At 36.1% G+C, this 24,387-nt stretch overlaps 2 protein-coding genes and 2 pseudogenes across 2 annotated transcripts; 1 reads left to right on the forward strand and 3 right to left on the reverse strand.

Annotated features, from left to right (window-relative positions):
* Window positions 1-2,134: 2,134 nt before the first annotated feature.
* Window positions 2,135-4,547, reverse strand: LOC133315227 (low affinity sulfate transporter 3-like; annotated as a pseudogene).
* Window positions 4,548-8,554: 4,007 nt separating this feature from the next.
* LOC133315356 (senescence-specific cysteine protease SAG39-like) lies at window positions 8,555-9,674 on the forward strand. The gene is made up of 2 exons (XM_061516963.1): window positions 8,555-8,993; window positions 9,082-9,674. The coding sequence occupies exons 1-2, from the start codon at window positions 8,555-8,557 to the stop codon at window positions 9,672-9,674; spliced, it is 1,032 nt and encodes a 343-aa protein (XP_061372947.1).
* A 3,110-nt stretch (window positions 9,675-12,784) lies between these two features.
* Window positions 12,785-13,669, reverse strand: LOC133315278 (uncharacterized). Its single transcript, XM_061516874.1, has 2 exons — window positions 13,085-13,669; window positions 12,785-12,973 (listed from the first exon to the last, which is right to left on the reverse strand). The coding sequence occupies exons 1-2, from the start codon at window positions 13,667-13,669 to the stop codon at window positions 12,785-12,787; spliced, it is 774 nt and encodes a 257-aa protein (XP_061372858.1).
* Window positions 13,670-13,954: 285 nt separating this feature from the next.
* Window positions 13,955-15,450, reverse strand: LOC133315286 (low affinity sulfate transporter 3-like; annotated as a pseudogene).
* Between the last annotated feature and the right edge of the window lie 8,937 nt (window positions 15,451-24,387).

Here is a 24,387-nt window from a genome sequence, read left to right on the forward strand (position 1 = left end):
GTTATAATTTTATTCTTTCTAAACCGGATTTATTTTACATTTGTATACAACATATACTTTTAACTAAAAAACAGCCTTTTGGATTGACTTAAAAAATGGCTTTTTTTAAACGGAAAGAAAATTGACTTGAAATTTTTTTTTTGGTTTTTTAAGTTAGAGTACGAACACATATTTTTGAAATAGAAAATAGCATTTTGGACAAAATAAAAATAAAAATTCAAACAGCCCTAAATGACCTTAACACAGGATTAAAAGGCTGAGCTTCAAATATGTGGTGGAAAGGAAGCATCATGTAGGATTGTACATAACGCATGCAATTCATATTTTTTACATTTCACCTGATGCTTTGTCAGGGGAACAATTGAATCCTTTGAGCAAAATTCTAAAAGAAATTAACAGCACCATGAACCAAAACTCGGTAAGCATTAATGTTCGAATCGCTTTTTTCTTGTACAATACAGCTACCAGTGATAATAAAACAACAACTTGGTCTATTTGCCCATTTATTTCAATGAGGTTTAATAACGAAAACCAAATTAATTACCTTCTGGTTTACAAAATATCAATTACTTTATACTTTTTTTTAATAATTATTCTATACTTCGTATGTGCTTCAAAACTATTTTCAATTATTATTCTTCTTCAAATCCTTTTGATCTGAGAGAATGAGTAATCGTAATTTAAGTGAGTGAAACACTAACCACTACTAAAAATGGATGGCATGTCAGGTTCCAACATATCTACAAATAGGGGTGTTCATCAACCGATTCAAACCGCGGTGACCAAACTGAAAAACCGATAATCGAATAAATCGAAAATCATAAAATCGAAAAAAATCCGCAAATTTTAATTGAATTGGATCAGTTTTCGGATTAGTTGATGAAAATCGAGTCAATCCAAATCGATCCAATATATTAATTTTCCTCTACCTACTTGGACCTTTCTCTAATCATTGTCCAAAAATTTCTAAATCCAAGATCTATTAACTCATCAACTAAACCAACATATACAAAAGATGTTATTTGCACAATAATCATGAAACAAATTTTAGGATTTTCAAAAAACAAAAAAACCGATCCAATCCAAACCGAAAAAAATTGGATTGGATCGGATTTGAAAAAAAAATTAAACCGAATGGATGATTACATGTTCAAACTGAAGGGATTGGATCAGATGAGTTTTGCTTCCAAAATCGATCAAATCCAGACCGCAAACACCCCTATCTACAAAGAAAGAAATTGTTGTGCGGATTAACTCGCTAATTATCTCTTGAATCACTTGATTATAGAGAATTTCGTAGCTTTTACAATAGTACCTTTAAGGCTTTTTTTCTATCAAAAGAAAAAGTGTACTGTTTAATGCAAAATTATCTACTCCTAATATCAATGTATTTTAACCTGGTTGTTTGGGCTTTAGCCCTTAATGGTACCCAAAAAAAAATGAGATTATACTTACCATCATTTTAAATTTATTATTTTTATTATTTCATTTGTTATCGTTGCATCAATTAAAAATCAACAGTTGAAAAAGAAAAAGAAAATAACTACCATTGATTTTAAATTGATCAGTTTGATTTACCAAAAAAAAATAAAATTGATCAATTTGTAAGAATGATAAATCTAAAATAATGGTAAGTAACTAAGTATAATCACCCTTTAATAATATATATATATATATATATATATATATATATATATATATATATATATATATATAACATTGACATTTTTAAAGAGAGATGTTATCATTTAATAAGTGATCCATTTATTTATCATCATTATAAGGATCCATATAGGACGATGATAGGAATAAGGATGAAAGAGTAGGAAAAAAACAAAGAACTCTAAAAATACCTCTCTTCGAGGGTAGGCTCTTCCCTCAACCAAAGGTTGTTGATAAACTTCTCAATGCCATTTCAGAAAATGGACCAACGTTTTATACAAAACCAACAACACCCCCTAATAGAAAAGCAAAACTAACACTAAAAAGTTTAGAAGAACATGCCTCGCAGCACTACGCTTAACAACATCTAATAACAGAATCTAGTAATCAAAAGCAAAACCTCCTAAAAGACACGCAGGTCACCTACTCACAGCTCATGCCTATTGCTCATATCAGAAAATCATTCATCCACCTAGCTAGGCTGGGTTTTGTTTCCTTGGGACCACCTAGACTTAGGGCCAGTGTGATGAGCCATTTGCTGTTGCTCCAGCCTAATAGCATCAGCTTGATCATTCTCCTCCTCTGGTTGGTCTTGCTCAGCAGGGCCTTGTGTATCATCCCCCTTCCCTTTGAAAAATACCTTGCCCTCAAGGTGAAATTCAGTGTAAGCAGGAAAGGACTTGTTCGAAGTATCCTGATGAATTGGCTTGAATATGGAGGCATGAAAAATAAGAATCCATTCAACAATTACCAAGAAGTATACAAGGTAGTGCAACCCAATTATGAAAGATAAGAGTCCGAGAAGTACAACAAAAAGCATAATAGTATCAACAATATTAAGAGCCAAACACATTCCATCTATACTTTGGTGTAGCATCTTTGAATTATCTTTAATCTTATTGGAAAGGTCAGCAGTAGCTGTGCTGATTTTGGTTTTAACATTATTAAACTCCTTTCCAACATCTTGTGGCAAATGAAGTACACTAGGTGTAATCTGCGTAGCTGAATCATAATAATATGTCACGTTCCTGAGGTTTTCAGCTATGAATTCAGCCTGACTCACTACATAATCCAATGTGTTGGAGATGCTTCCATGAAAGTTCCCTTGACTAGTGTACAGGACAATGCATCCAACTATTGCGGCAAAGGTTTTGAGGATGGTGAATATTAAGGACAAAGCATAGGCTAATTTAGAACAGCCGTAAAGCTTTCCAGGATAGCAGCAGTAACACACACAGATGAGATGTAAATAAAATCCAAAAAGCATGAACCAAGCTAAAACAACACCAAAGAAGGGAACCGTAATAGAAATAACTGACAGGTCTTCCTTGACCATGGTTATTTTTAAACCAGTAATGATAACACGAAGCACAACACTCCATGCCATGCTTGCAAAGGATAAAAACAAGATCAATTGATAGACTCATGAAAATAGAAACTCCACCACTCTGACCCCGTATGATCCAACTATTGAATAATTTCATCCTATTAATATAGCTCTACATATTTGAAAATTTTTCTGAAGAAAACTGGCTATGCTCGGTAGATAAACTTCCAACATTTTGAAGGGATAGAAAAATTAATCTGAAATCAGATCCGCCAAGGAAAGCTCCCATGCATACTACAAAATCAAATTTGTCAATCTTCTAGATGTAGCAAGCTTTACTTATGTCAATTAATCCAAGAAGTGCATAGAGGATGATAGAAGCAAGTATGGCCATTGGAGTGTAGTATGAGGGCCTTGTGAACAATTCCAAACACAGAAACAGAATAACAACCATCATAATATTTGATACTGCTGTTTGACATGCTGCACTGAAATTCACTGCAGTCCTTGAGAAAGAACATGTTTCCACATAGCATGAAGTGAAAGATCCTGCAATGTTCATATAACCCATTGCCAACATTTCTATGTTCCCATCAAGATGGTATCCTTTAATGGAAGCAAAAGATCGACCAACAACTATTGCTTTAGTAAGAGTAATGATGGCCAAAATCAAACCAATTTTAGCTGCTTGTCTAACATGTTAACCATGGAATTGTAACTGGTGAGCTGAACTTGGATTCAGGCCTCCTTTGACATGCTTTATTATATTAACCACATTCATACCAGCTTTGGACAATACACAATTAACGTTGATAATATAACTGATAGAAGAGGAGCAATAACAGGTAACCATAATTTTTTTGTTTTTTCTGCTAATAAATCAGGCAATTAAAAAGAAAATCAGGATTGAACACCCGATAACAAAATTCAAAGGGTGCCACTTTTCTCCAGATGTAATTTTATGATTGAGTGACTTATAAACAGATTCCAGCACCGACACTGCATCAGTTTTGGTGGTTATGTGAGTAAGCCCCAGCAACCCCTTAAGCTGCTGAAAACCAATAAGGATGGATGCACCTGCCATGAATCCTACAGGGGCAACATGTGAAAGAAAATCCACAAGAAAGCCCAACTTGAAAATTCCAAATGTAGCTTGAAAGATTCTGGCAAATAAGGGCATTGTAAAAACAACATTTCTGCAGGCATTAGGATTAGCAGCATGATCTACCACTTTTCGGGCAAGGGATGATAACAGCAATGACACTACAACTACAGGTCCAATTGCAATTTCGCTTTAACTTCCCATTAGAGCATAGATAAGACGAGGAACAACAACGGTGTCTGAATATGAAAGGTTTATCACACGACCATAACAAGGCTTTTCTGTCTTCTCACAAACAAAGCTCTTAATGTCACAGGAAAAAAATTTAAAACAAGAATATAAGAGGCCAGCCTCTGTGGCTTGAAAAACAGAGCCAATATGATCAATCATTATTAGCTCATTATTTCCCACTTTTGTTGGCAGGGTCAAGAGTGGCGAAGGAAACACTATCCCCATTTCCAAAGGGACCACAACATGGTCATGCTTTACAGCCAACATCAAGTGCACAAAATGCAAAAACACATGGATATTGACATCTACATCGGTCCGCACATTTGGTGACACATAACTCAAAATAAAATGCATCAATCAATAGTACCTAGGTATAAGCTTGTTCATACAAGTGAGGAACGATGAATCTAGGAGGATCACTGTCGAGCCAAGGGGGGCCAGTGGTGTCCGAGTCAAACCCCACTCAAAAGAGAATAGCAAAAAGAGCGATGGCTTCGATTTTGGGATCTGCACCGTCACAAACATAAGCAACTTGATCCAATGGACATGCATCCTCAATTTCATGAATCATCTCACGGTTTTTCAACGTGTAATCAATCAGTTGTTCCACCTCTGTATGAGGCTCCTCGTTCTAGTATATTGCTTCGGATCGGTGAATAGTTAGCTTCAACGAATACTTGCGAAAAGCGTTCTAAATTTTGATAGCTGCTTTTTCTTCATGTAGCTCATGGATCAATTTATGAAGCAAGCATGTCACGTTCTCGCATGTGGTGTTCACCACTGAAAAACCAGATCGAATCTCCGCAAAAATAGATTAAAGTGATTGCCGGTGAGTCGCATTGATGGAAGGAGTTGTCATGGAGGGTTCATCTCTCAATGAAAGTACCAATTGATTTGATACGAACAGGGATGAAAGAGTAGGAAAAAAACAAAGAACTCTAAAAATGCCTCTCTTTAAGGGTAGGCTCCTCCCTCAACCAAAGGTTGTTGATAAACTTCTCAATGCCATTTCAGAAAATAGTGTTGGGTCAATTCGGACCCTCAAGTCGAATGCGGAAGCGAAACAATAAAATGTAAGAGGAGAGACATAGAGAAGAATATGATCAATTTGTTTAACGTGGGAAAATATTTTGCAATGTGAAGAAGTAAAAACTCACGGCGGGACACTAGTCCAGAATCAAATATCTATTATAAGAATAATGGGTTACAACAGTCAAACTTCCCTAGTCTTTCACTAGAGGTATAATCAAACTTCACCAAGTATGATGGTAATATCAAACGTCCCTAAAGAGGTCTAACCAGTGTTATAAGAACCGGACCGAACCGGCCGATTTGAATCGAAAATCGATAAACCGGCCATGTGACCGGTCCGGGCAAAGCAATAGATCAGAAACGCAAGTGACCTGGTGTGAATTGGAGTGAACCGGCCAGTTTTATTAAAATCGATGACTCGCCGGGTCAAAAAAAAATATTTCAGTTGGATGAAACCAAACATAGAAAAGGAGAGGGAGGAGGAGGAGACCATGAAGAAGAAGGAGTCGAAGATATTAGAAGAAAGATTGGCCATGAAGAGGAAATGATGTCCAGCCATTGAAGTATGAAGAGAAGACAACGAAGGAGAGAGAAGTTCAAAAACAGCGGTGAAAAAGAAAGAGAAAATGAGAGAGAGAGAGAGAGAGACTTTGGGAAGTTAAAAAACAGTTGTGAAAAAGAAAGAGAAAATGAGAGAGAGACTTTGGGTTTCGTAAATGATGTCCAGCCTATGTTGGTATGTTGCATGACGATGCGTAAATCATACATGGTAGTTTAGCTGGCCAGTAGGACTATTTGCATCTGAGTTTCCTTAGGACAGCTTGAGAGCTCGAGGGATTTCTCCTGGAGATGTTATTGCACTTTGCATAGATATGTATTTACTGCATTATTATTGTTATTGCTATTACACTGATATGGAACTGTGGGGTGGAGAGATGCTCCAAGGACCCCTGGTTTACTGGATATATTCGTATATCTCACCCCGTGTTGTGGGGACCCCCTTTCAGGTAAGGATGCTGCAGGAGCCACCAATGGCAAGTGGCCATACTTGGACTAGTAGTGATGCATGAGGATCCTGTATTTTGATATTATACATGTTGTTTTGTAGCTCACATGTATAGGATTGTAATTAATAGACAATTGATAGATGTATGTTCTATTTATTTGGAATGGACTTAGCCTATGCTCATGCCTTTGGTTATCTCTTTGTTGATGGGAGCCAAGGGAGTGATCATAGTGTTTTTTAAGCTAAGTTCCATGAATTGTAATGAACATGTTTTGTAATTGATGATTACTTTAAGTTCAATATATGTATGCTCATTATGTATTGGATTGTTGAGCTGAAAATTATATTAGGTACCTAGTGCCAAAGTGGGAAATGTTGCGAAAACAAAGGTTATGCTACCCAAAATTTAGTATAATCCATGAGGAGAGGTTGGATAAGTGCTAGGGTTAAGTTTAGAGGCATGAACCATTGAGGTTTGTCATGGGGATGCCCTTTTCCCTAGTTTTGGACTTGAGAAATGAGGAGGGAGAATTCCCTGGCAGCGCGCTCAAGCGCCCAGGAGCGCGCTCAAGCGCCCTGCTGCCCCTGTGAGAGCCAATGCTCTCTGCCTCCGTGCGCTTAAGCACCCAGATGGAGGCTTTAGCGCTCGATAACGCGTGCTTGAGCGCCCGGTAGCGCGCTGAAGCGCGCGGGGCCTGTGTTCAACACCCCCCTGTGTTGCTTCAAATTGTCATAACTTGGGCTACAGTGCTCCAAACGAGGCACGGTTCGAAGCCACGCGTAGCGAATGATTAGAAGAAGACATCTAATAACATTTGGTCTAAGGATATAAGAGTATGATGTTAAGCTTAGTTATTTTATTCCGCAACGTAATACAGTTATGATCACGCACTTGGTTATCTTAAGTTCGACATGTTTTAAAAAAGAAAAATTTAACCGGATTTTAATTGAACCATGTGATTGTAACTGCACTTAATATCATAAGGCGATGTTAACAAACCGGTTCTAGAACGGGGTGTTACAAGTATAACAAGAGGGACTTGCATTATAAAAAAATATATTTAAACCGAATAGTAAAATTAATGAATTTCTCAAATCATAATATATACCAAATTAATTTGTATATAACAACAATTAAAATTTTATCAAAATAGTAAGTAGAAAAAATCATACAATAAAGGTGAGAAATGAATGTCCAATTCCAATTCAGTTTATATGAACTATACTCTTTGTTATTTAAATAATTAAAAAGGCTTCAAAAAGACAAAATCTCAAAATGGATATATATGAAAAAAAAAAGATAGTTACAAAAAAAAATTAGAAAACTATTTTGTGAAAATAGTGCTGGAAGAACTTTTATATTATATATAAATAGATAGTTTTCGAGCACATACAAAGCTGTTGAAATAATTATTTTACTTCCTCTTATTCGTATGGCACTAAAAAAGTTTTATGTAATTAGTTTCGATTTTTTTTTTTTTTTGGTGAACGTTTCGATTTTTTAATATGTACTTATCCATACATAAGATGCTCTATTACTCGGTTTAAGAAGGCATAAGCTGTGAATTTAGCATTACTTGTTAAAAGTAACTAGTGCTTATAAAAATAAAATAAAAAATCAACTAGTTATGAGGCCAAATCTAAAATGAATCTTTTTACTTAGGTTGTTTAGTTACTAGTCTCAAGTTCAGTCCTGAACATGTAAATGTGTCAATAATTTGGAAGGGAAAGTTTTGCTACCTTTATTATCCAGCACAGAAATCTAAAAAAGAAATAATAATTTAAATTTTGGTGTCTCGTTTATTATCCGCCAAATTGATGAAGTCATGCGTTGGCAAATTGCGTGATACATGAAGTTAATTATAGCTTCAAACCATTGCTTTTATAAATACAAACTTTGCTAATACGCACACGGCGTCCCTTTTAAAAGTGCTTGAACACCGTATATCGAAACCTCTGCTTTAAGAGTACAACTCCGAGACAGACACAAGGGTCTTATTCAGAAATTTCTCCCAGCTACGCAGTGGAGAAAAGTGTTTTATGGTTTGAGTTGAAAACTACAACATTAATATACAATTCAACATTAATTTTCCTATAAATTCTTCAAATAATCTTGAGTACAAGCACAACACATCTTTCTCACATTTCACTAAACATTGTTAATTGCAATCATTGTCACACTACACTAGCTACCATGGTTGCAAAAATTCAATTGTGTCATATTTCATTGGCATTGCTTTTCTGCTTGGGATTTTGGGCTTTTCAGGTCACATCTCGAACTCTCCAAGATGCCACCATGTATGAGAGGCATGAGCAATGGATGGCTCGCTATGGCAAAGTCTATGATGACCTCCAAGAAAGGGAAAAGCGTTTCATGATATTTCAGGAAAATGTCAATCACATTGAAGCTTTCAACAGTGCTGGCAATAAACCTTACGAGCTTGGCATTAATCAATTTGCGGACCTCACAAATGAGGAGTTCATAGCACCCAGAAATAGATTCAAGGGACATATGTGCTCCTCAATCACAAGGACAACCACTTTTAAGTACCAAAACGTGACTGAAGTACCATCCAAAGTGGATTGGAGACAGAAAGGAGCAGTGACACCCATCAAGGACCAAGGTCAATGTGGTAAGTGTCTCATATTTCATTGAATCTCACAAGTCAAGCCAAGATTGAATTGTCATCTAGCTAACACTAGTTCTAATTCACCTTGTAGGATGTTGTTGGGCATTTTCTGCTGTTGCAGCAACGGAAGGTATCAATATGCTGAGTAATGGAAAATTGATATCTTTATCAGAACAAGAACTTGTTGATTGTGACACAAAGGGTGTTGACCAAGGTTGTGAGGGTGGTCTTATGGATGATGCTTTTAAATTCATCATGCAAAATCATGGACTTAACACTGAAGCTAACTACCCTTATCAGGGTGTGGATGGAACATGCAATGCAAATGAAGAAGCCAAGCATGCTGCTACCATTACTGGGTATGAGGATGTCCCTGCCAATAATGAACAGGCTCTCCAAAAAGCAGTGGCTAATCAACCAATTTCAGTTGCCATAGATGCCAGTGGCTCTGACTTTCAATTTTACAAAAGCGGTGTGTTCACTGGTTCATGTGGAACTGAGTTGGATCATGGTGTCACTGCTGTGGGTTATGGTGTGAGTGGTGATGGGACTGAGTATTGGTTGGTTAAGAACTCATGGGGAACACAATGGGGTGAAGAAGGGTACATTAGGATGCAAAGGGGTGTGGATGCTGCTGAAGGACTCTGTGGCATAGCAATGCAAGCATCTTACCCAACTGCATAATCATATAATTTAGACACCATTATTCCCAAACTGTATGCACTTCTACATGTCTTTTATGTCTCAATTCCCGTTATCATTTGTGTATAACAATGTATCCACTATACGAATCGTTGTACTTATCAATTACTATGCAATGAAAAATTAGTCATGGTTATGATATACAGGTGCATCTCCTGTTTTACGAAGGTGGTGTTTGGTACAAGAAATTTTTTTCAATTCTGAGAAACTGATATTGGTAATGCTATTTACCTACGTTTAGTATAATAATTGTTAAAACTGTTTTGAGAAAATCAAATTCTCATGACTATTTTTTTTTTTTTGAAGCTTTTTGAACAAAAATGCTTTACAAGAATACCACCGGGAGAGTGATATTCTTGGATTCTCATGATATGAAAAATTTTACACAATTTTTTGATAACATTTTTTTAGTATTTTATCTTACGAAATAACTTTTTTATAATATTTCAAAAAAATTTATTTTTCCAACATATTCTTGGGAATTATGATTTCTACGTATAAAAAATTTATTCTCTACTAAACAACCCTAAGTGACTATGTAAAAGGATAACCGCATGCAGTGTGCTGTCTCTATAATGGGAGACGTTTTTTCGTGGACCTGGAGCATGATAATCCATTTTCAAAATAGAAGAAATGAAAAGATTAAGAAGAAAAATACCAAAAAGAAAGAGATAAAAATGAAATATATTTTTTCATACATCACTTGTGTGAGCGTTTCTTTTGTGCTCCGAGTTCACATGGGCCAATTAGAGTGGAAAGAAAGGAGAGAGAGAGGAAGAGAGGAGAGAGAAATGGACTACTAAATATTTTTTCCACCTATGTAGAGAAAACTCGCTTAATTCGCTAATATATAGGCCCAGTATATAAAAATACAAAGCAAAATGATGGCCTGTATGGATTGACTTTAAAAAAAAAAATGCTTTGTTTGTTATAATTTTATTCTTTCTAATCCGGATTTATTTTACATTTGGATACAACGTATACTTTTAATTAAGAAACGGCCTTTTGGATTGACTTAAAAAATGGCTTTTTTTAGAAGGAAAGAAAATTGGCTTGAATTTTGTTTTTTTGGTTTTTTAAGTTAGAGTACGAACACATATTTTTGAAATAAAAAATAGCATTTTGGACAAAATAAAAATAAAAATTCAAACAGCCCTAAATGACCTTAACACAGGATTAAAAGGCTGAGCTTCAAATATGTGGTGGAAAGGAAGCATCATGTAGGATTGTACTTAACGCATGCAGTTCATATTTTTTACATTTCACCTGATGCTTTGTCAGGGGAACAATTGAATCCTTTGAGCAAAATTCTAAAAGAAATTAACAACAGCACCATGAACCAAAACTCGGTCAGCATTAATGTTGGAATCGCTTTTTTCTTGTACAATACAGCGACCAGTGATAATAAAACAACAACTTGATCTATTTGCCCATTTGCCCATTTATTTCAATGAGGTTTAATAAGGAAAACCAAATTAATTACCTTCTGGTTTACAAAATATCAATCAATTACTTTATACATTTTTAATAATTATTCTATAATTTGTATGTGCTTCAAAACTATTTTCAATTATTATTCTTCTTCAAATCCTTTTCATCTGAGAGAATGAGTAATTGTAATTTAAGTGAGTGAAACACTAACCACTACTACAAATGGTTGGCGTGTCAGGTTCAACATATCTACAAAGAAAGAAATTGTTGTGCAGAGTTAATTATCTCTTGGATCACTTGATTATGGAGAATTTCGTAGCTTTTACAATAGTACCTTTAAGGATTTTTTTCTATCAAAAGAAAAAGTCTACTGTTTAATGCAAAATTATCTACTCTTAATATCAATGTATTTAAACCTGGTTGTTTGGGCTTTAGCCCTTAATGGTCCTCCAAAAAAAATTAGGTTATACTTACCATCATTTTAAATTTATTATTTTTATTATTTCATTTGTTATCGTTGCATCAATTAAAAATCAACGGTTGAAAAACAAAAAGAAAATAATTACCATTGTTTTTAAATTGATCAGTTTGATTTACCAAAAAAAATAAAATTGATCAATTTGTAAGAATGATAAATCTAAAATAATGGAGATTACCAAAAAAAAATAATCTAAAATACTGGTAAGTATATCACCCTTTAATGATATATATATATATATATATATATATATATATATATATATATATATATATATATGGGTCAGGATCATTTTACATCAGAGTAAGTTACACTCTCAATCTTGACCATTGATCCTACTTATATCTAAGAGCTCTAATTTTTTAGTAATGTGAGCCATTGGATACAAATAGATCAATGTTCAAGATTGAGTGTAAGACTTCTAACTCTTATACTGGTGTAAGAATATTCTGCCCTATATAAATATATATATATATATATATATATATATATATATATTAATATATATATATATATATATAGGATCCTTTGACACCAGTATCAAATTTTAAATTTGACACCTCATCTAAGAGCCATTAGATCAAAAAAGATCAATGGTGTCACATGCTTACAAATCAAAGTCGTTGATCTTTTTTGATCTAATGGCTCTCAGATGAGGTGTCAAATTTAAAATTTGACACTAGTGTCAAAGGATTTTACCTCATATATATATATATATATATAACATTGACATTTTTAAAGAGAGATATTATCATTTAATAAGTGATCCATTTATTTATCATCATTATAAGGATCCATATAGGACGATGATAGGAATAGGGATGAAAGAGTAGGAAAAAAACAAAGAACTCTAAAATTGCCTCTCTTCGAGGGTAGGCTCTTCCCTCAACCAAAGGTTGTTGATAAACTTCTCAATGCCATTTCAGAAAATGGAACCAACGTTTTATACAAAACCAACAACACTCCCAAATAGAAAAGCAAAACTGACACTAAAAAGTTTAGAAGAACATGCCTCAGAGCACTACGTTTAACAACATCTAATAACAGAATCTAGTAATCAAAAGCAAAACCTCCTAAAAGACACGCAGGTCACCTACTCACAGCTCATATCTATTGCTCATATCAGAAAATCACCTCCTAAAAAAGACACGTAGGTCACCTACTCACAGCTCATGTCTATTGCTCATATCAGAAAATCATTCATCCACCTAGGCTGGGTTTTGTTTCCTTTGGACCACCTAGACTTAGGGCCAGTGTGATGACCCATTTGCTGTTGCTCCAGCCCAATAGCATCAGCTTGATCATTCTCCTCATCTGGTTGGTCTTGCTCAGCAGGGCCTTGTGTATCATCCCCCTTCCCTTTGAAAAATACCTTACCCTCAAGGTGAAATTCAGTTTAAGTAGCAAAGGACTTGTCCGAAGTATCCTGATGAATTGGCTTGAATATGGAGGCATGGAAAAAAAGAATCCATCCAACAATTACCAAGAAGTATACAAGGTACTGCAACCCAATTATGAAAGATAAGAATCCGATAAGTACAAAAACAAGCATAATAGTATTAACAATATTAAGAGCCAAACACATTCCATCTATACTTTGGTGTAGCATCTTTGAATTATCTTTAATCTTATTGGAAAGGTCAGCAGTAGCTGTGCTGATTTTGGTTTTAACATTATTAAACTCCTTTCCAACATCTTGTGGCAAATGAAATACACTAGGTGTAATCTGCGTAGCTGAATCATAATAATATGTCACGTTCCTGAGGTTTTCAGCTATGAATTCGTCCTGACTCACTACATAATCCAATGTGTTGGAGATGCTTCCATGAAAGTTCCCTTGACTAGAGTACAGGACAATGCATCCAACTATTGCGGCAAAGGTTTTGAGGATGGTGAATATTAAGGACAAAGCATAGGCTAATTTAGAACATCCATAAAGCTTTCTAGGATAGCAGCAGTAACACACACAGATGAGATGTAAATAAAGTCCAAAAAGCATGAACCAAGCTACAACAACACCAAAGAAGGGAACCATAATAGAAATAACTGACAGGTCTTCCTTGACCATGGTTATTTTTAAACTAGTCATGATAACATGAAGCACAACACTCCATGCCATGCTTGCAAAGGATAAAAACAAGATCAATTGATAGACTCATGAAAATAGAAACTCCACCATTCTGACCCCATATGATCCAACTATTGAATAATTTCATCCTATTAATATAGCTCTGCATATATGAAAATTTTTCTGAAGAAAACTGGCTATGCTCGGTAGATAAACTTCCAACATTTTGCAGGGATAGAAAAATTAATGTGAAATCAGATCCACCAAGGAAAGCTCCCATGCATACTACAAATCGAATTTGTCAATCTTCTAGATGTAGCAAGCTTTACTTATGTCAATTAATCTAGGAAGTGCATAAAGGATGATAGAAGCAAGTATGGCCATTGGAATGTAGTATAAGGGCCTTGAGAACAATTCCAAACACAGAAGCAGAATAACAACCATCATAATATTTGATACTGCTGTTTGACATGCTGCACCGAAATTCACTGCAGTCCTTGAGAAAGAACATGTTTCCACATAGCATGAAGTGAAAGATCCTGCAATGTTCATATAACCCATTGCTAACATTTCTTTGTTCCCATCAAGATGGTATCTAACACGAGAGGAATCACATACTACAACGGCTAAAGGTGCAACAACTCAACTATCACATACAACGGCTCAAGGTGCAGCAGTAGGATCACCTCATGCAGTGTCCTTAGTATTTGCACCAGCTACTAATCACGATAGATAGCAACTGAATTTTGTTAGCAATTCAGTTATTCTTTATTCTGATTAGTTTTTCTGTTAGTGTTAGTTAGTTATCTTATCGTGTGAAGCTTCATAGAGTTCACCTATATATTGCTGATACTCTTTGTAATAGTTAGTTTTTTTGCTTGTAATGCATTCAGTTTGATCCATTCTATGGAACGCGTGGTTTCTGTTAGTATCCTTTAATGGAAGCAAGAGTAATGATGGCCAAAATAAAACCAATTTTAGCTACTTGTCTAACATGTTAACCATGGAAATGTAACTGGTGAGCCGAACTTGGATTCAGGCCTCCTTTGACATGCTTTATAACCACATTCATATCAGCTTTGGACAAATACACAATTAACGTTGATAATATAACTGATAGAAGAAGAGCAATAGCAGGCAACCATAATTTTTTTTTTTCTGCCAATAAATCAGCCAATTAAAAAGAAAATCAGGACTGAACACCCGATAACAAAATTCAAAGGGTGCCACTTTTCTCCAGATGTAATTTTATGATTGAGTGACTTATAAACAGATTCCAGCACCGACACTGCATCAGTTTTGGTGGTTAAGTGAGTAAGCCCCAGCAACCCCTTAAGCTGCTGAAAACCAATAAGGATGGATGCACCTGCCATGAGTCCTACAGGGGCAACATGTGAAAGAAAATCCACAAGAAAGCCCAACTTAAAAACTCCAAATGCAGCTTGAAAGATTCTGGAAAATAAGGGCATTGTAAAAACAACATTTCTGCAGGATTTAGGATTAGCAGCATGATCTACCACTTTTCGGGCAAGGGATGATAGCAGCAATGACAGTACAACTACAGGTCCAATTGCAATTTCGCTTTAACTTCCCATTAGAGCATAGATAAGACGAGGAACAACACTGGTGTCTGAATATGATAGGTTTGTCACACGACCATAACAAGGCTTTTCTGTCTTCTCACAAACAAAGCTCTTAATGTCACAGGAAAAAAATTTAAAACAAGAACATAAGAGGCCAGCCTCCGTGGCTTGAAAAACAGAGCCAATATGATCAATCATTATTAGCTCATTATTTCCCACTTTTGTTGGCAGGGTTAAGAGTGGCGAAGGAAACACTATCCCCATTTCCAAAGGGACCACAACATGGTCATGCTTTACAACCAACATCAAGTGCACAAAATGCAAAAACACATGGATATTGACATCTACATCGGTCCGCACATTTGGTGACACATAACTCAAAATAAAATGCACCAATCAATAATACCTGGGTATAAGCTTGTTCATACAAGTGAGGAACGATGAATCTAGGAGGATCACTGTCGAGCCAAGGGGGGCCAGTGGTGTCCGAGTCAAACCCCGCTCAAAAGAGAATAGCAAAAAGAGTGATGGCTTCGATTTTGGGATCTGCACCGTCACAAACATAAGCAACTTGATCCAATGGACATGCATCCTCAATTTCATGAATCATCTCACGATTTTTCAACGTGTAATCAATCAGTTGTTCCACCTCTGTATGAGGCTCCTCGTTCTAGTCTATTGCTTCGGATCGGTGAATAGTTAGCTTCAACGAATACTTGCGAAAAGCGTTCTAAATTTTGATAGCTGATTTTTCTTCATATAGCTCATGGATCAATTTATGAAGCAAGCATGTCACGTTCTCGCATGTGGCGTTCACCACTGAAAAACCAGATCGAATCTCCGCAAAAATAGATTAAAGTGATTGCCGGTGAGTGTCATTGATGGAAGGAGTTGTCATGGAGGGTTCATCTCTCAACGAAAGTACCAATTGATACGAACAGGGATGAAAGAGTAGGAAAAAAACAAAAAACTCTAAAAATGCCTCTCTTTGAGGGTAGGCTCCTCCCTCAACCAAAGGTTGTTGATAAACTTCTCAATGCCATTTCAGAAAATAGCGTTGGGTCAATTCGGACTCTCAAGTCGAATGCGGAAGCGAAATAATAAAATGTAAGAGGAGAGACATAGAGAGAGAATATGATCAATTTGTTTAACGTAGGAAAATTTTTTGCAATGTGAAGAAGTAAAAACTCACGGCGGGACACTAGTCTAGAATCAAACATCTATTATAAGAATAATGGGTTACAACAGTCAAACTTCTCTAGTCTTTCACTAGAGGTATAATCAAACTTCACCAAGTATGATGGTAATATCAAACGTCCCTAAAGAGGTCTAACCAGTGTTATAAGAACCGGACCGAACCGGCCGGTTTGAATCAGAAACCGATAAATCAGCCATATGACCGGTCCGGGAAAAGTAATAGATCAGAAATGCAAGTGACCCGGTGTGAATTGGAGTGAACAGGCCAGTTTTATTAAAACCGGTGACTCGCCGGGTCAAAAAAAATATTTCAGTTGGATGAAACCAAACACAGAGAAGGAGAGGGAGGAGGAGGAGACCATGAAGAAGAAGGAGTCGAAGATATTAGAAGAAAGATTGGCCATGAAGAGGCAACGATGTCCGGCCATTAAAGTATGAAGAGAAGACAACGAAGGAGAGAGAAGTTCAAAAACAGTGGTGAAAAAGAAAGAGAAAATGAGAGAGAGAGAGAGAGACTTTGGGAAGTTAAAAAACAGCTGTGAAAAAGAAAGAGAAAATGAGAGAGAGACTTTGGGTTTCGTAATTTGCATGTTGCATTGCACATTTCCACTCATTTCTTATCTTATCTCTTTCTTTTACAATATTTTTATTATTTAAATTTACAATTTTTTATTTCTTTACTTTCACTATCTTCCTGTATGCCACTAATTACTATGATGTCATGATTTTTTTTAAAAAAAATTGAAATATGAAATATAAATTTTAAATTTTATATATATTTATCTGGTTTAAGCGATTGAACCAGTGACCCAGTGGTTGAACCAATGACCCAGTACCTTAACTGGTTCGATCACCGGGCTGGTTCTGATAACATTGGGTCTAACACTCAAACATCTCTTTAGAGGTACTCTCAAATAATCAAACATCTTTTCTAAAGAGGTCTCACTCAAACTTCTCCCTAGAGGTATTCAGTAGGGTTCTTTCTCTCATGGGGGATTTCTTCACCTCACTTTGATGATTTCATCTCTTCCTCTATTTATAGATGGCTAGGAGGAATATCTTCAATGCTCTAGATTCTTCTCCATTTAATGTGGAGGATTTCAATACAACTATTCGTTCTCCCATGAAGTCCTTTCATTTTCCCATGAAGCCTTTTCATTCTTCCATGCATTGGAACTTGTATCTAATTAAGGAGAAATAATCCAACAATTCTCCCCCTTTTCGACTTAATTAGAGGGGATCTTCATATCCGCTTCTTCGCAGCAAGTGTAATCAGTACTCGCTCCCCCTCAAGTAGAAGTCTCTTCTCGTACTCCCAAAATTGAGTACTCATCGTGTCTCCAAACAAGCTCCTAGTCCTTGGATTGAACCTGCTATGATACCACTGCTAGGTCAAGTCAGACCCTCAAGTCGATTGTGGAAGCGAAACAGTAAAATGCACGAGGAGAAAGATAGAGAAGAACATAATTAATTTGTTTAACGTGGAAAAACCTTCTCCAATGTGAAGAAGTAAAAATCCACGGGACACTAGTTCAGAATCAAACATCCACTATAAGAATAATGGGTTACAACAGTCAAACTTCCCTAGTCTTTCACTAGAGGTAAAATCAAACTTCACCAAGTATGGTGATAATCCCTAAAGAAGTCTAACACTCAAACATCTCTTTAGAGGTACTCTCAAATGATCAAGCATCACCTACAATGGTGGTATTCAAACTTCCCTGGAGAGGTCTCACTCAAACTTCTCCATAGAAGTATTCTGTCGGGTTCTTTCTCTCATGTAAGATTTCTTCACCTCACTTTGTTGATTTCATCTCTTCCTCTATTTATAGATGGCTAGGAGGCATATCTTCAATGCTCTAGATTCTTCTCCATTTAGTGTGGAGGATTTCAATACAACTCTTCGTTCTCCCATGCAGTCTTTTCATTTTCCTATGAAGCCTTTTCATTCTTCCATGCATTGGAACTTGTATCTAATTAAGGAGAAATAATCCAACAAATGGAACCAACTTTTTATACAAAACCAACAACACCCCTTAACAGAAAAGCAAAACTGACACTAAAACATTTAGAAGAACATGCCTCACAATGCTACGCTTAACAACATCTAATAACATAATCTAGTAATCAAAAGCAAAACCCCCTAATAGACGCGCAGGACACCTACTCACAACTCATGCCTATTGCTCATATAAGAAAATCATTCAACTACCTAGGTTGGGTTTTGTTTCCTTTGGACCACCTTGACTTTGGGCGAGTGTTATGACCCATTTGCTGTTGCTCCAGCCTAATAGCATCAGCCTGATCATTCTCCTCCTCTGGTTGGTCTTGCTCAGCAGGGCCTTGTGTATCAGACGATTAATTGATATTTCTAGTTTTATTTTCTTAGTCACATTCTCAAAATGATCATGATCTATGTCCTTACGTATCATTTGATGTGCAGGAAGATTAGAAAGAAAAATGTTCTAAATCAATTGCATTGACAAAGTCGAATGGATTCTCTATTTAGGCTCATATAGTTAGGAGTCACTTCATTTCTAGATCAGCAAACTACCTTGGTAATTTTCTAGATCAATTAACTAATACAATCCAATGGGGTTAGTCATTTCACATAATTAGGGATCCTTCCTGTGCATCCTATTATAAGGTTTTTACAACTTCATGGTAGATAATCTCAGTCCAAGTTCAGACCTCACACTTCATATTAGTGTGGTTGTCTCATACATAATAGGGTCCACTAAGAAAAAATGATTATGGCTCATTCTTTCAATTATCATTGGAGAATATTCCCCACTTATATATTCTTTTATTTAGTCATATTAAAGAGGCACTTTCCACACATTGATGCCAAAATTGTTACTCAGCTACTTCCTCTTATATGTGTTATATTAAGATACTATACACATAGAGGAAAAGATTCCTACCCTCACATCCTAAATAGATCAAAAAACTTATTTTCTTTTTTCACCCTTTATACCCATAGGTTGTATTGGGTTAAAAGAGTTGAGTTGCTCCCTTACCGATTCGTCGATTAATTTAGTCGAGGCAGGCAGGACCACAAAAGTGACAAAGCTCTTCATACTAAGTTCTTAAAACACTTCTTATGAATTGATCCACGTACTTAATGATCGTAGTTGGATATTTTAAAACCCACCTCATCTGGAAAACTCAAATCAACCCACCATTTATTATTTAGATTGTGTCAAAACCCAAAATTTGGTTTGAACATGACAAAATCTCAAGAAAAGGTCAAATAAATTTGGGGAGTATTTGTGTAAAAAGACTCGTGTGCAGGGTCAAGGTTAGGGGTCATAAATGAACCAGGGACCTTTCAGAAGCCTTTGGCTCGACTCATGAAGGCCTGAGCTTATATGCCTAAAATTGGTTGTTGGAACCAGGCTTGAACTTGAATAAAAGCTCGTTTAATAAAAAGGCCTCAGGCTCCAATTCAAAGGTTCGGTGTAACATTCCTGTCTCGAGCCGGTTCAATTAACATACATATGATACAAACTGAAACAGCGGAAGACTTAACTTACGAAAATACGAGCTAACTTTTTCTTTTTCTAGTTCAATTCTTATTAAGCGAAAATGAGACAGAGTAACCTCTGTAAATCGGACAACTGGGGACTTTCCAATCCCACTCTCAAGAGTTCCTGATAGACAGATTATACAGCATATACATTAAGAAGTACCAGACATCCAAATATAATCATAAACCCATCCATGGGCACATGCATAGTTTGGCTCCGTGCCACTAATCTAACAACATGCAATCCGATACGTAAAACATAATTGAATACTACATAGTCATATCCACATGCCTAAATACAAAAATGTACATGTATCAAACTGAAGGACATGTACAAGACATATACAGGCCATATACAAAGTAAGGGATCCAACATCATGATCCATCAAATACAGAAATACTAAATAATATAAATACACTCCAAAGGGTTAGTAGCCTACAGCTACTCAAAAACTGATCCGTCCCCAACGCCTCAACCACGAGTCGCGTCCCTGCCTAGTGAGGACTCACCGGGAATCTGGGCACCTGAAAATATGTCCCCAAAGAGGGGTGAGATTACAAATCTCAATAAGCTCTAGGTTTATAGAGAATTCTCCATACCTCTGGCTCACTTCTGCATGAAAGTCAGATACAGAGTATACAATGCACATATAACAGATATCATAACAGAACAAAGCATATATCCATATCATAACAGAGGTGTGCGTCGTCATTCTCAAGGGAAGACTCCAAGCGGAAATCAACGCACGTGTTCCCAAGGGAGGACCCCAAGCGAAACCAGAACATGTCAGAGGTGTACATCGTCAATCTCAGGGAAATCCCAAGAAGACATCAGTGTACCATACATCAATACAGAAATCATATCAGAACAAGTCATATCATGTTATCAAATAACTCTTATGAATGCATCTATACAGAGTATCAACATAACAGTCATAAAGTCCAACCATAGTTTACTAACCATGGTGGAGCACTCAAGCAGGAAAAGACTCCTTAAACATAAAGCTTACCTCTCGAAGCTTTATCAATTCGCTTACTTGTGACACAAGTTACTTATAACTTCAACAAGATTCCGATCCTTTTCAGTCCCTAGGTACACCTAGAGAAAGAATACACAACAAAATCAATAAAATGATTCCATGCCATGATTCTTACATAAGGCATACATTTTATCGCTTATAATCGTTAGCATTCTTTAATGTAATCAAGTGTTCACTTGAGAATTTTCAATACAAAATCATGTCGTTTTCCTTCAAAAGGCCGTGGGCATACCCTTAGGGGATCAAGGTATTTTTTCAACAATTTTTTTTCAAGCCATTTCACTTCTTAACTCATCAATTTCATACATTGAAATACAACACATTTTATTAATATAAAATGTAACAAAACTACTCCTAAAACACCTTCCATGGCCGAAATCCAAGGGGAGAAACCAAGGTTTTTCTCTTCTTGTTCATTTCATTTCTTCACTTACTTTAACAAACACCCATACATAATTATATATCCACCAAGTTTCCAATTAAATTTTGGAATATCAAGCCCCACAAAAGACCCACAAGGCCGAAACATAGTGGTATGATCCTTAGGATTTTCCCCCCAAGGCATTCTCACTAACTCATCAATTTTTACTCAATTCCAACCCAATAAACCTTCTCAATACATAATATAAGTTTTTGCACAATAGCCCCTAAGTACTCCATGAAGGCCGAGGCATAGGGGAAGGAATACATGGGATTTATTTTTCCAATATTTCAACATACAAAGGCTTATTTCCAATTCCTATCTCCAAAACATACACCATAAATCATCATTTCACATTTTAAACTAGCCTACCTTCCACCCATAAATGCTCATAATTTTTCCTAGCTCAAATCATCAAAATACTATCATGGAAGTAGGGTTTTATTACCTCTAATAGCTTGTACAAGGTCTAGAGAGCAACCTCCAAGCAAAGCTCCATCAAAAACACTCTTTTTCACCTTGGATGAATAGTGAACCGAAAATGGGAATCTCCCTCCACAAACGAAATCAGCTCCAATGGAGGGGTGGAATGGCTTCCTTGGGTGAATTCGTATGAGATTGGTATAATGGGCCAAGGATTTGGTTGATGATTCATGAAGAAATCAAAGAAATAAAAAGACAACCCTAAGCTCCCTTGCCATGGCTGCCGCGGGTTGGAAGGGGAAGAGGGAGAGAGAAAATGTGAGGGAATAGTGATCTTAAGTCACTTAAGGTCCTTTTTAGCCATGTGGCTTTTTATCGGATGTTTTTTTTTTTTTTTTTTTGCATCGCGTATTTTAACTTAACGGACCCGGAACTAACTTAAAGCTACGGATATATTCTTATTTTTCTAAAGTCATTTACATTCATTTTTATTTCCTAAGGAATCATATTCATAATTCACAGTATGGTTTCTGCACCGTTTTTGACGAAATGCACTATGAATCACTAACTGTACTTCGTTTACTTACGAAACTTAAAACTTATGAAGTTATCATTCTTGGGCCTATTGTGACTTGCTTGGCATATATTGAACTTTATTATTCTTATTTCATCAATTATTTGCTTTTGGACTCTACCGGTTGCTTAAACAGCAGTACAAAATACTCGGTAGAAAACACTATTCACGTGATTTTCACGGAAAGTACTAGACTATACAATTTTTCGTTCTGAACCCATATTTGGCGTCAGAATTGTCAAATTATGTCTCTAACATCATTTTACTCATTTTAGCTCTACCGGTTAATTCACAAGAATGCAGATCACCCGACAGAACGCACTGTTCATAACCTAGTCATGATTATAGTCAAAACACTCGAAATCACGCTCTGAATCTAATTATGACATTTAAATCCTTAAATTAAATATCTAATTAATATTTATCAATTAGGGTCATTATACTTGGCCTTAGAGCCTCTCAGGCTGGCTTAGTGCCCGTTTGGATGGGCTTTTATTCCTTAAAAAGTTGTTTTTTTTTTAAAAGTCCTTTTGAGAATTTTTAGATGTTTAGATAACAACTGTTTAAAAAAGCAAAATTTAAAATAAAAGTTAAAATGCTGCTTTTTTTTCTAGCCAATAGTTGGTTGCTTTTGAAAAAAGCAAAAATTAAAAGATAATATCATTTTTTTTTTTGGGAAAAAAGATAATATAAATTTTTAAAATATAATTTTAACTTCATCTTCAAACTCAAACATCTTTCTTCTTGGTTTTCATTCTACCTTCTCTTCTTTTTAGGTACAATTTGTTTCATCTCTCTCCTCGTCCTACAATTGCTATTTTTGGTTCTTGTCATTTTACTGGTGAAAGGTACCTCTCCTTGATGTTTGGTGTTTGGTCCTTGTTTTTTTTTTTTTAAACTCATCGTTGTTCATGTTATAGAAATAGTCTATGAGGAAGGTTAACGTAAGACCATCTGTTTGTAGTCTTGATTTTTTAACTCATCTAGTTGTTTCCTTTGGCTTTTTAACTCTTGGTTTTTTTAACTCTTGCGTTATAGAAATAGTATTCTATGAGGAAGGTTAGTGCAAAAAACCTTGAGATACATCACCCCAAAAGCAAGCTCAAATGGTGGGAGTGCCCAAGTCCTAAACTCCACATTAGTTGCACATCTAACCAATGTGGGACTATATATCTCAACATGCCCCCTCACGCAAGAGCCATTTGGGCTAGAAGCGTAGAATTGCACAGGCCCAATTTTTGGTTTACCTTTTGTGCTTTTTTTTTATTTTAATTCCACTTTAAAGTGGGAGGCGGTGAGGGCTCAAGCTCTGATACCATGTAAAGAACCTTGGGATGCACCACCCCAAAAGCTAGCTCAAAGGGTGGGAGTGCCCAAGGCCTTATAAACTCCAGATTAGTTGCACATACAACCAATGTGGGACTATATATCTCAACACGCCCCCTCACACGAGAGCCCATTGGGCTTGAAGAGTGGACAATGCAACAGGTCCAGCCTACCTGTGCTAAGAAACGCCACAAGAGAAAGTGGGGGGCGGCCAGGCTCTGATACCATGCAAAGAACCTTGAGATACACCACCCCAAAAGCTAGCTCAAAGGGTCGGAGTGCCCAAGGCCTAAACTCCACATTAGTTGCACAACTAGCCAATGTGGGACTATATATCTCAACAGTTAGCATAAGACCATCGCTGTTCTTGGTTTTTTTAACTCGTGTTATATGATTATTTTTAAATGCAATCATAAAATCCCTTATATTGATCCCCTGCTTCCCAAAATTTATTTCCTTCGACATTTTTATGGTTTGAATCCTTATGTCATTGTCATGTGAATCCTTCCCATACATGTTAATTTTTTTATTTTATATTTTTTTATAGTACTTGTAATAGCACTCTCTTTCTCCCCTCAATCTTTTTCACCTCATTTTATTAGTTAAACAGATTTTTTGAATGATT

The sequence above is a fragment of the Gastrolobium bilobum genome, unplaced genomic scaffold (genome assembly GCF_033153095.1).
Source record: "Gastrolobium bilobum isolate Gb01-03AN ecotype WA unplaced genomic scaffold, APGP_CSIRO_Gbil_v1 utg15629, whole genome shotgun sequence".
Lineage (NCBI taxonomy): Eukaryota > Viridiplantae > Streptophyta > Magnoliopsida > Fabales > Fabaceae > Gastrolobium > Gastrolobium bilobum.

Excerpts from the sequence above, each read along its gene's own strand:
- LOC133315356 (XM_061516963.1), top strand. The coding sequence starts at position 8,555 with ATGGTTGCAAAAATTCAATTGTGTCATATTTCATTGGCATTGCTTTTC. Across the intron at positions 8,994-9,081 it reads CAAGGACCAAGGTCAATGTG|GATGTTGTTGGGCATTTTCT; the intron begins GTAAGTGTCTCA and ends TTCACCTTGTAG.
- LOC133315278 (XM_061516874.1), bottom strand. The coding sequence starts at position 13,669 with ATGGTCAAGGAAGACCTGTCAGTTATTTCTATTATGGTTCCCTTCTTT. Across the intron at positions 12,974-13,084 it reads AGTACCTTGTATACTTCTTG|GTATTTTTCAAAGGGAAGGG; the intron begins GTAATTGTTGGA and ends CTTGAGGGTAAG.